Source organism: Ammodytes marinus (genome assembly GCF_949987685.1).
Source record: "Ammodytes marinus genome assembly, chromosome: 9".
Lineage (NCBI taxonomy): Eukaryota > Metazoa > Chordata > Actinopteri > Uranoscopiformes > Ammodytidae > Ammodytes > Ammodytes marinus.
This window is the reverse complement of record NC_137213.1, coordinates 16,494,736-16,507,652: the sequence shown is the minus strand read 5'-3', so window position 1 is coordinate 16,507,652 and position 12,917 is coordinate 16,494,736. Positions and strand designations below refer to the sequence as shown.

The window sequence follows — 12,917 nt, the reverse complement described above, 5'->3', positions numbered from 1 at the left end:
AAGTCGCCAGGGGAATATTTTGGTCGCATTTGGCGAGTGGCGACCGCTAGTTTACAGCCCTGACTACATATAATTAGCTTTACTAATAATCAATAATCAGATTGATTTATTTTATCAAGCTCAATTTTGTTAACGGAAGTAGCATATTTTAAACATTGCATATTGAACAAGGCACATTTGTTAATTAAAAATAATAGACATTCCTTTTAACAGCTTGTTCCATTGGTTGATTGCAAATCTATTTTTGTTTTATTGTTATGCAAGCCTCGCATACATATGCACAGATTGTCGGGTCTTGTCATGCCATAACTTCATAAAATGCATTTGGTCTTCCCCTTGGGAAGTTTGGGAGTCCGTAGTACATTGCCTGGAAACCACTTTCAGAACTTTGGTGCACAGTGCCCCTTTCTGTAAGCTCTTTTGAAAGAGGAACAGCCTTAAGGAAATTCTCTGTAGAGGATACTCATCCCTGATCATGCTCTTTAAATGGCTTCTGTCTCGGTTATGAATGTGACGCACACAAGCTGGAGATTGGCTTCAAGGCCCCTTGTCTCTAACCGATATACCAGCGTCACCTTTTGTTGGCCAATGCAGAGAAATGTGATGTGCATTAAGACACCGGCAGCTGTCACTGGTGATCTTGATCCCACCATGGTAGGGGGATTTCAGTCTAACCTGAAGTCCAACAAAGTGAAGCACATTCCATTAAATATTGAGGTAGTAACACGTCAGGCTTTTAATGTCTCTGTGCAGTAGGGAGCTGTAGATGCATGTCATTGAGGATAGTAGATGACTTGTGGGTATGGGGGGGGGGGGGCTGACAAAAGTGATGTCAGCAGCAATATGACATCATTTATGTTCCCCGTTTCACTTTGGTCAGTTCTTGTGGGCCTACAATGTGAACGAAGTAAAAAAGAAAATTAGAAAGGCGTCAACACAGAGAATTGACCATTGCTGCTGTGTGTTGTCATGTTCAGGAGGCGTTCTTTGGAAAGGACCTGCTAGACAAAAGCAAGCAGAACAGGCAGCAAGGGGTGGAATCAGGCTTACTGGAAGAAGGGCAAAGCCGGGTGGAGAGGAAGCACCCCACCACCAGCTTCCTGGACCCTTCATCAGACCCTCTGCTCAGCGCCTCGACAACATCCCTTCCCAACAGGCCAGCAGCAGCACCACGTATGTACACACATTAGTTTTCATTAGGGGATGTTCATTGCTTCAATGGGATGCATTGGACTCAATATTTGATATGACTCAATAACTGGGATTGGCTCAAATTAGACCAGCCTTGGAAAGTAATCAGTGCAGGTATAGGAAAGGCCTGACTTATCAGGAGAATCTTTTATTCCATGCATTACTCTCCCTCGTCATTGCACAATTAGAGTATTACTGGTCATTCATCAACATTCATTACTGCTACACTTAAGTTTTTTTTTTTTAAAGAGACGTTTCTCAGCAAGCTCGCTCCTTCTTGCTTTCCCACTCACTCTATATCATTTATTCACTCAACCTTTGTCTTCATTTGACATGAAATGGAACATACCCCTTGTTCTGACCTGGATAACCGGTTGTGTAGTCAGAAATGCCACGTGTTTGAAGCTGAAAAACGGCAGTGGCTTGTCATGACTGATTCCAAATGTAAAATGGATTATAGTCTTTTTCAAAATGTTCATGCTGTCCAGAGAATAAATTACACGTTTGAAAATTGAACGCACTCTTAACAGTGGTTTTATAATATTTATGAAGTCATGATCGCAACCTGTTTATACTTAGGGTAATACCTCCTTAACAAGAATCACAGCTTCAGCCACACTACTTGGACTGGACATTCAGGGATCCAGACTAACCTTTTCATTGGTTGCACCTGTGTGCCTAACTTTTTCATCTAGGTGCACCAGCATATATTTTGGGTTCACTCAATATTACATTTAATATGACGTGATCAATTTCAGGTGCACTAGTGCGACCAGTGACAATATCTAGGCGCACTCCACAGATATTTAGACGCATGTGAGCCCAAAACAGGTGCACTTTGGAGCCCTAACATTCCATACCTAGCTCCTGCTTTTGGTGACACATAACGCAAAACCACTGCCATTGAAGTGGATCTATATTTTGACAGTATAAAGAGATAAAACACTGTAACCTTGGCAACTACAGTCTTCAGACCACAATGTGATTTTTCTACCCAATTATTTGAAGGAAAGCGTATTCTGTTTGTAGAAAATGGAAAATTCTTAAGGGAAAATGCTGTAGCAGAAAACTAGCTCTGCCATGCTTGGGTAAGGAACATTTTGCAAGAGTCAAAATATGCAAAAAAAAAAAGTATCTGCAGTCAGTAATTTCATTCTACAATATCAAGTGACCACATAACTCGGTTATCATCTAAATCAAAGGCTAGAAGAACTGTTTTGAAATCATCTTTAACGATTATGGTAGAAAAACAGAATTGTCCATCTATACCATGTTTTAGTATGTTGATATACAAGTGTTAGTTAATATCTTTGGCAGTATTTCCCTAACCTCTAACCTTGATTAATTGATTATACTCTCGATGTAATACATTTCGAGTCTTTAAGAGGCCAGTCAGTATAGCCATCATTTACATTAAGATTCTTCTCTTGTTAACTAAAGACTTACATTTTGCATATGGTATCCAAACAAACGGTTCCGAATCAGTCATGTCCATTTCAACATCACCATCAATTATGATTTGTGACGGTTTGGTTTTGCTTTCCTTTTTTGTTTTTCCTTTGTTTCCCCTCCCATCTACAGAGACGTCTGAGGAAGCATTAGTTGATCTATCTGATGTTCTGAACACTGATGCAGACATCTTGGGAATGCTCGGAAAGCCAAGCAGTGACTCTGGTGCGTCATATATTTCACAGGCAGTTACAGTGTCAAGAATAGTCACCTTTTTAAGCCTTGGTTTTACAAAATCTTTTTCCTCACAGTTTCCCCCCCAATCAGCAAGATTAATTTGTTTTCACCACTCAATTTTTATTTATTTATGTCACATTCTTTTAAAATACTTTTTGTCCATCTTTGGTTTTTTATCTTTTGTTTATTTGCATTGTCTGAAGCGTTTTGTGCTTGTTCTGTCCTCACTATTTTTTCACTCATTTTATCTGGTTTTGGGTTCTTGTAGGTCTTGATTTTTGCTCCTTCCAGGTTGACAGCTCACCTCCTCCTTTTGGTAAGGGTGCTATGGCCTACTAATCCCTTGCTTTAGTGCATTCTTCCTCTCTTACACTGTGTGTCTCTTGTTTGAGTGTGCATGTATATAAGCTGCTTCATACTTTTCTTGTGCTTTTCTCAACCATTTCAGATTGTTTTAACACTCGTCAACTGCTTAGTGCTTACCTAACCCATTGCACAGTATTCACTCCAATGCAAATGGTGCGGCAGTTTTTGTTTGTGAGCCTCCTATATTTAGAGATGAATGTTGAAAACAATGCAGTATGGAATAAAGGGAAAGTATAGACAGGAGAACGAAAAGACTTGTTTGCATTGTTAGTGAGAAATTTCAGCATTTCATTTAATCAGCTAACAATGTAATATGCCAGAATATTCATTTGGGCTTTTGTATCGATTGGATCAACAGTTAAAAGCCGATGAAGGCTGAATGTTTCTTTTTCTATTCAAATTAATAGGTTTTCAATATAGAAGACCAAAAACAATATTTTTCTAAAACAATATTGTTTGTGTACGTTTCACTGAGAATTAGTATGACCTTTCTATCTCTGAACAGTTCCCAAAACATTACTTTTGAACAACACAGGAACCCCATGGAGCTGTAATCATATACTGTTGAGTTTTGATTGCATTCCTCAGGCTGTTATGGCAATAAACATATTCTTACTTCCAGTCTATATTTATGATCACTTTCTTGGGTCGGGTGTTGTTGGTTGGTGTGTGTGTGTGTGTGTGTGTGTGATTGTGTGCATGCGTGCGTGTTATGATTTGTTTTTGTATGTCTGTGTGTGTTTCCACAGCTGGTTTGGACATTGGGCCCCTAACGGATGGTTCCCCAGTGGCGCCCCGATCTCAGGCTGGCCGAAGGACACCTCGAACCCTCCACGAGGAACACCTGGACGGCATTCTCAGCCCAGAGCTAGACAAGATGGTCACTGATGGTCAGTTTGGGAGACCAGGCATCCAGACACATTTAGTTGGTTTTCTCTAAAATTTTACATTTAAAATGTAATTTTTTCCAATTCTTTGGTTGTTTCAGAATCAATTCTCAGCAAACTGTACAAAATTCCAGGTTTGTATTTTTATCTTCATACTAAAAACAATGAATATATCAGTATGTGGAGAAGTCTCTTCCTTCTTTAAATTATTTTCTAATATATTCTAATAGTTTTCTCATTATTTTAAAATTAGTCTTCATTTAGTGGCCATTTATCAGTGTGAATAGTATTTTGCATCACTAAATCTGTACATTCTTACAATCAAGTTTATTTTACCCACCTTTACTCCTAAGATAATGGGCATTGTAGGCACACACAACATCTTACTATTACATTCTGATACAGAACTGGAGGGCAAAGATGTGGAGGATCTCTTCACAGCAGTCCTCAGCCCCAGCACGACTCACCCACCTCCACCACCACAGATGCCTCACTCCCAGGGTCCAGGGCTCCTCCCTGCCACACCTGGCACTAGTATGCCTCACCCCAATGCAGGTACATCATTAAGCACCTTGTTGTTGAATGGTACTTGAATTTGTTTTTGAAAATATAGGCATGATCTAATCCATCTACTTTAATCATCGTCCGTAGGGAATCCCATGTTTCCAAGGATGCCAATGATCAATGGTATGATGGGACCAAACCAACGCTTCCCTACAAATCCAGGATCAGGGCCCTGCATCCCAGAAAATTTCTCCCCCCTCAACCGTATGCCTTTCACTGACAATCCAAGGTAAAGTACTGCAGCACCTCTTTAAACTGAATACAAACACAGCCCAGATTGCTGTGACTAAAGATAATGTTTTCTATTGTTGTTACAGGGATATAACATTTAATCAGATGCCTAGAGAGGCAGTTGGTCCATGGCTCTCCCCTGCCCATGGCTCCGGCCCTACAACCCCTGGATCTCTGCCTGAAGGGGAGACTGAAGCCATGTCGAATGCCCAGAGGAGTACACTCAAGTGGGAGAAGGAGGAGACACTTGGCGAGCTAGCTACTGTGGCGCCCGTCCTATATACCAATGTCAATTTCCCCAACCTTAAAGAAGAATACCCAGGTTAGTACATATCTATAAAGCCTCAAGATATATTTTTCCGCTCCATGTTTTTATTAGCATCATTCTTGTTATTTCTGCTTATCCTGGGTTATGTTTTGATGTACCCACTGCACCTTGTAGGCATTGTGTTGGAATCACAACACCTCTTGTTCTTTCAACAGATTGGTCTACAAGAGTAAAGCAAATTGCAAAACTTTGGAGGAAAGCAAGTTCCCAAGACAGGGCCCCATATGTGGTAAGGTCACTCATACTCTTGAATTTGCCAATTTTGTTCTATCTGAAAGCCAAAACACTTTGAACCATGCTAAACATCAAACTATCACTACTAGTTGCACTGCCATATTAGTATGCAGTAAGCAGACTCCTTTATCACATCTGGCCTCTTTCCTCCTGCCAATGCAATTTGAAATCTGGCCATTCAGAGATGAACTAATTAACATAGGAAGCCCTGCTCAGAGTTAGAACTCACTATGCTATCAGTAATTAAGTTCACTAGAAGTAATTTTATCTGGCATGAGCCAAACTTAAAGACCTAGTTTTGATTTAAAAAATGTACCCTGCATTATTGATTTAAGGCTATTTTGCAACTGGTATTTATCAGGCAACATATACCTGATGTACAGTAAAATAATGAGCTCCATCTTGCGCTGCATATACGTTTTGAAGAAGGTCTTTGTGATATAAGGCCTTAACCAATCAATCTCCAATACAAATGTTGTTTAACATGGAATAATTGCTATGAAAGAGATTTAATGTTTCGTACACCAGTTTTTGTATTAGTATGAGCAACATTTCTCCAGTATCACACAGTATGCAGGGGTTGCATGGGTAAAAAAAAGATCTGTAATTTTGTATTTTTACTTATGTTATGTAGAACGTTTTGTAGTACTTATGTTTGACGTATTTGTTTTGCAATTGTGATTGATTTGCTGTTTAGCAAAAGGCAAGAGATAACCGAGCAGCCCTGCGCATCAACAAAGTCCAGATGTCGAATGAGACGGTGAAGAGGCACAATCCACAGCAACAGCCCCCTGAGGTGTTTGATCCCAACATACCACTAGACACAGAACTGCTGTTTAAAGACCCTTTGAAACCAAAAGAGTCAGAGCATGAACAAGAGTGGAAGTTTAGACAGGTAAGAGTGTATGCAATGAAGTCAGCGAATGCAGCGGCAGGCCCACTTAATATTAAGACAGCTAGGAAGTGGTGGTTTAGTAAAGCTCCCTAAACAACTGCACTATCCTCCACATTAACCCTGATGACATTGGTGGTTAGTAGGTCCAGTTCATTTTTGGCATGAGACTGATATTTGCTGCGTCCCTTTAGGTTGTCTAATCCCACTTTTCACTGTGCCCTTTCAACAGCAAATGAGGCAGAAGACTAAACAACAAGCCAAAATTGAAGCCACTCAGAAATTGGAACAAGTGAAGAATGAACAACTCCAACAACAACAGCAGCAGCAGCAGTCTGAGGGAGATGGCAACAACAGTGGTAGCCAGAGCCCAGCCTCACAGCCCAGCAATGGCAGTATGTCCCCCATGCAGCCACTTAATTCTAAAGATGGATTTGCAAGACCACAACTACCGGGGACGCCCACTTCATGTCCTCCAGAGGACGTGTTCTTACGGCCCCCTCCTCCCCCTCCATCAGGCGCTTCCTCCCAACCTCAGTCCCCACAGGTGTTCTCACCAGGTTCCTCTGGCTCCAGACCCTCTTCTCCATGGGACCCATATGCCAAGATGGTCGGGACCCCAAGGCCGCCAAGTCTTGGGCCAAATGCATGTCGTAGAATGCCTGTGGAATCTGGTAAATCCCCCACCTCCATGATGGAGCAGCAGGACAGAGGGAGGCCCTCTCCTGCTCACGACTCTTTTGGCTCTCCAACATCCATGAGCAGTGACCCTTACGCCAAACCTCCTGACACCCCAAGACCAACTGGTGAAATGGACCCTTTCCTGAAGCCAATGGGTCCACCAAGGGCCAGTCAGGCTGCTCAGGGAAGGCCACCAATGGGTTCTCCTGGCAGAGATCCATACTCAAGGCCCATGATAAGAAATGAGGCCTATCAGCGTATGGCTCAGAACAGGATGATCTTGTCTGACCCTTACTCAAGACCCTTACTTGCACCAATCCCTGGAAGTAATGAATCTGGCTCGGTCTCTCTCTTCAAAACACCTATGCCCCCTCCTCAGGATCTCTTCAACCGACCAGGTCCACACCCTACTGACAGGTTCTCCCAGAACCACCAGAATGATCCCTATGCTCAGCCTCAGCATACCCCGAGACCATCTGGGAATGACAACTTCACCAGTCCCCCTAGAATGGTTCAGCATCACCCTCAGGGGCACTCATTTGCTCAGCCAGGACCAATGAATCAAATGTCTAGAAATCCTTATGCTCATGCACCTTCTACTCCGAGGCCTGACCACTTCACTTATGACCCCTTCGCCCAACCCTCTGGTGCCAACAAGCCAGCGGCTGACCCTTTCTCTCAGTCTCCAGGAAACCAGCGATCCATCAATGAACCTGGTGCCCAACCTCGCCCATTTTTTGAACCCTATGCCCGACCTCCAGGCACTCCACGTCCACACGACAATTATGGGCAGCCTTCAAACACCCATATTCTATCATCAGACCCTTACTCACAGGCTCCTTCTACTCCTCACCCCAGTGGGATGAACCAGTTCACTCATCAGTCGCACCATGGACAGAGGATGTCACCATCCCACTCTGTGGACCCTTACGCACAGCCACCAGGTACTCCACGGCCTTCAATGGCAGAGAGGTTTCCCAAATCACCGGGTAGCCATAGGGGACTAATTGAGCCATTTAGTAGCACACCAGGGACATCGAGGCCTGGGAATAGCGACATGTTTCCCAGACATATGCTAAATGACCCCTACGCTCAGCCTCCAGGAACTCCACGGCCTAGCACTGATGGGCTCAGCAGACAAGGGCCAAGGCAAGGACCAATGGGAAACCAGGATCCTTTCTCCTCACCTCAAGGCAGGCTTCAAGAGCCCTTCCCTCATCCAGGCTCACAAACACCTAAACATCCTAGTATCTCAGATGATGGATTTATTCAGTCCCCCTCCAGAAGACCCAGTCAGACACCTGTCCATGACCCATTTGAACAAGGCCCCATGACCCCTCGTCAACAGTCAACAGAAAAAATGGAAATTAAAGATCAGTCGAGTATGGGTAACAATGGAACTGTCCCTCAAGACCCAGGCCAATTGTCGAACAACCAACACATGCCTGGTATCTCCTCTGATGCTCACGGTGTTGCTCTTGCTGAGAGCGATGAAAGACTCAGACAGGTACATTGATGCCATTGTTTATGTTATATTTTAAATCTTATCATTAAAATATTACTATTGAAGTTTGGCCATTTTTGCTATTAGTTAAAGGAGGAGTCAGCTATTCTGGAGAACTCTTGTTGTCAAATTCACTTTTTCTCAAAATGGGTATGTAAACATAAGACATGTAAACATGCCCAACGTAGCTAGCAACATTTACAGAGACATGATTTTTTTTTCAGAGCACACACTGTACGGACAGTTAGCGGGCCGCGGGGAGATACAGTGCCTTGCAAAAGTATTCATACCCCTTGAAATTTTCGACATTTAGTCACGTTATAACCACCACACACATACATTTATTTTATTGGGATTTTATGTGATAGACCAACACAAAGTGGCACATAATTGTGAAGTGGAATGAAAATGAAACATGGTTTTACATTTTTTTTATAAATAAAAAACTGAAAAGTGTGGCGTGCAAAAGTATTCAGCCCCCTGAGTCAATGCTTTGTAGAACCACTTATCGCTGCAATTACAGCTGCAAATCTATTTGGGGTATGTTTCCACCAGCTTTGCCCATCTACAGACTGACATTTGTGCCCATTCTTCTTTAAAAAATAGCTTGAGCTTCAGATTTAGCATCAGATTGGATGGAGAGCATCTGTCAACAGCAATTTTCAAGTCTTTCCAGATATTCTCAATTGTATTGAGGACTGGACTTTGACTGGGCCGTTCTAACAAATGACTATGCTTTGATTTAAACCATTCCATAGTAGATCTGGCTGTGTTTTTAGGTTAGTTTTCCCTCTGGAAGGTGATCCTCCACCCCAGTCTCAAGTCTTTTGCAGAGTCTAACAGGTTTTCTGTCCTGTATTTGGCTCCATCCATCTTCCCATCAACTCTAAACAGCTTCCCTCTTCCCTGCTGAAGAAAAGCATCCCCATAGCATGATGCTGCCACCACCATATTTCACGGTGAGGATGGTGTGTATAGGGTGATGTGCAGTGTTAGTTTCCGCCACACATTGCATTTTGCATTCAGGCCAAAAACTTCAAGTTTGGTCTCATCTGAATATGCTGTGTCCCCCGCATGCCTTGTGGCAAGTGTTGGAGGAAGGTGCCCTGGTCAGATGAGACCAAAATTGAAGTGTTTGGCCTTAACGCAAAGTGCAATGTGTGGCAGAAAACTAACACTGCACATCACCCTGAACACACCATCCCCACCGTGAAACATGGTGGTGGCAGCATCATGCTGTTGGGGTCCTGTTCTTCAGCAGGGATAGGGAAGCTGGTCAGAGTTGATGGGAAGAAAGATGGAGCCAAATACAGGGCAGAAAAACCTGTTAGAGTCTGCAAAAGACTTGAGACTGGGGTGGAGGTTCACCTTCCAGAAGGTTAAATACCCTAAACATACAGCCAGACCTACTATGGAATGGTTTAAATCAAAGCATAGTCATGTGTTAGAACGGCCCAGTCAAAGTCCAGACCTCAATACAATTGAGAATATCTGGAAAGACTTGAAAATTGCTGTTGACAGATGCTCTCCATCCAATCTCATGCTGAATCTGAAGCTTGAGCTATTTTGCAAAGAAGAATGGGCAAAAATATCAGTCTCTAGATGGGCAAAGCTGGCGGAGACATACCCCAATAGACTTGCAGCTGTTATTGCAGCGATAGGTGGTTCTACAACGTATTGACTCAGGGGGGCTGAATACTTAAGCACGGCACGCTTTTCAGTTTTTTATTTCAAAAAAGAAATTAAAACCATATTTAATTTTCATTCCACTTCACAATGATACACCACTGTGTGTTGGTCTATCACATGAAATCCCAATAAAATAAATGTACGTGTGTGGTTTTAATGTGACAAAATGTGGAAAAGTCCAAGGGGTATGAATACTTTTGCATTGTATTAGCTGATTTTAATTTTATTCATTTTTTTAAGATATGTTTTAGGCATTTTGAAGCTTTATTTGACAGTACAGAGTTGAAATGGGGAGAAAGAGAGAGACCCGTGACCACTGCAATGAAGGCCGGAGCCAATAGACACCTTACCAGTCTACGTCACACAGCGTCACTCCCCGCTCTACTGCGCGTGTCCGTTGCAGAAAGAGACAAGAGCGACACGAGCCACAATCATGTCTTGTTGTGCTGTTGGATGCACAAACCGTTTATTTTTAGTTTAAATGGTGATAAAGCTAGTAAATGCCCAAATGCACCGCTGTATAATTACATAGGCTAAATGAGTTGTGAAATGTTTACAATAAGGACAGTGACCGGAGATGAGGCTATAGCAATGGAAAGCAATGGAGGCTTATTTACAATGACCCACGTTATACATCTCCGTCCTCTTCCCTTGTGTTTGACTCTATGGTTTGACTAGGCAGTAGGGGTTTGCACGTGTACACGTGTAGCCGGTAAGTAGGCTAAATCATACCATTTAGGAAAAATCAATAAACGAAAACCGAGTGGGGTCGACATGTGCTAGCCTACTGTAGGCTACTAAAGCAGATAACACAACACATTATTGTGTTTGGTTATAATATTTATTCATGTAACTATTTAACTGCTCCACCGTAAGTTTCACTTTCCTTTTCATCTCCGTCTCAAACAGCTGGTCTGATAAGCTGGTCGGCTCGTGGGCCCAACGGTCCCGAAAGCAGGAGTCAGTCTAAAAACAGATGATCACGGCTAGTTATGATCACTTTTAAATCAAAAAGCTAAATTATGAAATAAAGGCATCTCTGCCTCTCTCTGTCTATCTGTCTGCCGGTCTTTACTGTCACTCTCCAACAGCAGTCCGGCCACTGAAGTCGTCGGGGCCATTTCTTCTCATCATTTATCTACTCAACTGCCGGCAACGCGTATGGGTCATTAAGACGTATCTCGTTCAATAGTGTTAATGTTTCCGCATAACCAATGTTATCACTTGCTGATAAACTGTTTTTAGTAAGCTGACAACATCGCTATTTAACACCATGGACCTATAAAGAAACACCGCAACTGCAATATAACCAAACGGGTAACCATGGCAACCAGCCAAACAATTTTTCTTTCTGCAAATATGCAGCGCGCGCATCCGCCGTGTTGATAAACACGGTAAGGGGTCTATATGGTACGCGCTCTATCCACTACGCCACCGGAGCGCCCCAATATTTGCTGATTTTGATGACAAAGTGATTTTGACAACAAAAATTCTCCAGAATCGCTGACCACCTTTTTAATTACATATTTGAATCACAGAGACAGTTCTTGAGATCTTTAAAGTAGCTACGAGGAACTTGAACAGTTTCTGTTGATTCTAGCGGCACCTTTGGATAAAAGCAGAAGTTGTTTTTTTGTGACACACGCTTCTAAGCGTGTACCTAAAGCAGATGCATTTGTTAATGAAGCGAGTGCATACATACATGAATAGAGTCGGTAGATGCGTGGCGAAAAGGTAATGTATTTATATTTGACTTTGTAAAATTAATAATAGCAATGTGACTATGGTGAAGCAGATTTCACTCCGACTTGGTACCGTTCAGGAAACACAGGCTGGTCCAGTCTGCCTGCTGTAGATTGTTTTGCAAGTTCCAGGGAATTTTTTTTAATAAACATTTAAAAGTTTGTTGTAGGAGTTTTAAAGATATTTCTTGTCCAACGCGGCAACAACAGCAAGCAGTAAGATGACCACATTTTGTGAACCTGGACAGGATGATACACAAAAGAAAACACAATAAAACTTAACGGTATATAAAACAAACAAACATGCCCTGTTTTACTCCATTCTTTTAGGAGGGGGCACATTATTATCCAAAGTTTTCAGAAACTTTTTGCTGTTCATCTATTCACTCACACACCAAAAAACCTTATTTTCAAAAAAGAGATGTCTAAATGCGAATTCAGTTATACTTTAATACTTTGAAGGCAAAGAACTTTTAACTTTTTGACAGTAAAGGTATGTGTAAATATATAGGCCAATTATATGCCTGTTAGGAAAACCGATTATGAATGAATACTTTATTCCGGACTCAAAGTTCCATATGAAAAGACAATACAAATACATGACAACACAAATTAAACTACATACAAGCATCGATTCCAATGTTTCCACAACCCATTGGAGTACCTTGTATCACTCTGTTTAGTGTCAGTGAGTGCAATTATTAGTTTGTTTTTTGACTCTAGAAGTCGACACATGCATTTGTACATTAAATTCCTCAACACAGCATGAAAGGTTGGGACATTACTAGTCACAAACAAAGAGCTAGCACTAGTCCATCTTGGAAGCTTAAGGAGGATCCTAAACGCATAATTATACTCTACCTGTAACTTTTTTTAAAATTAAATCATATGATTATTGTATTATATAATAACTGTATTTTTG

General features: G+C 41.9%; 1 protein-coding gene across 4 annotated transcripts in view; it reads left to right on the top strand.

Annotated features, from left to right (window-relative positions):
* kmt2cb (lysine (K)-specific methyltransferase 2Cb) overlaps positions 1-12,917 on the top strand; it is an 87,757-nt gene that overhangs the window by 56,145 nt on the left and 18,695 nt on the right. For all 4 annotated transcript variants that reach the window (XM_080034677.1, XM_080034675.1, XM_080034676.1 and 1 more), the window contains exons 27-36: positions 978-1,173; positions 2,773-2,865; positions 3,993-4,133; positions 4,232-4,264; positions 4,536-4,685; positions 4,782-4,923; positions 5,012-5,247; positions 5,409-5,482; positions 6,185-6,382; positions 6,612-8,567. In XM_080034677.1, coding sequence (XP_079890803.1) covers positions 978-1,173; positions 2,773-2,865; positions 3,993-4,133; positions 4,232-4,264; positions 4,536-4,685; positions 4,782-4,923; positions 5,012-5,247; positions 5,409-5,482; positions 6,185-6,382; positions 6,612-8,567 — 3,219 coding nt within the window. The remainder of the gene's footprint in view (positions 1-977; positions 1,174-2,772; positions 2,866-3,992; positions 4,134-4,231; positions 4,265-4,535; positions 4,686-4,781; positions 4,924-5,011; positions 5,248-5,408; positions 5,483-6,184; positions 6,383-6,611; positions 8,568-12,917) is intronic.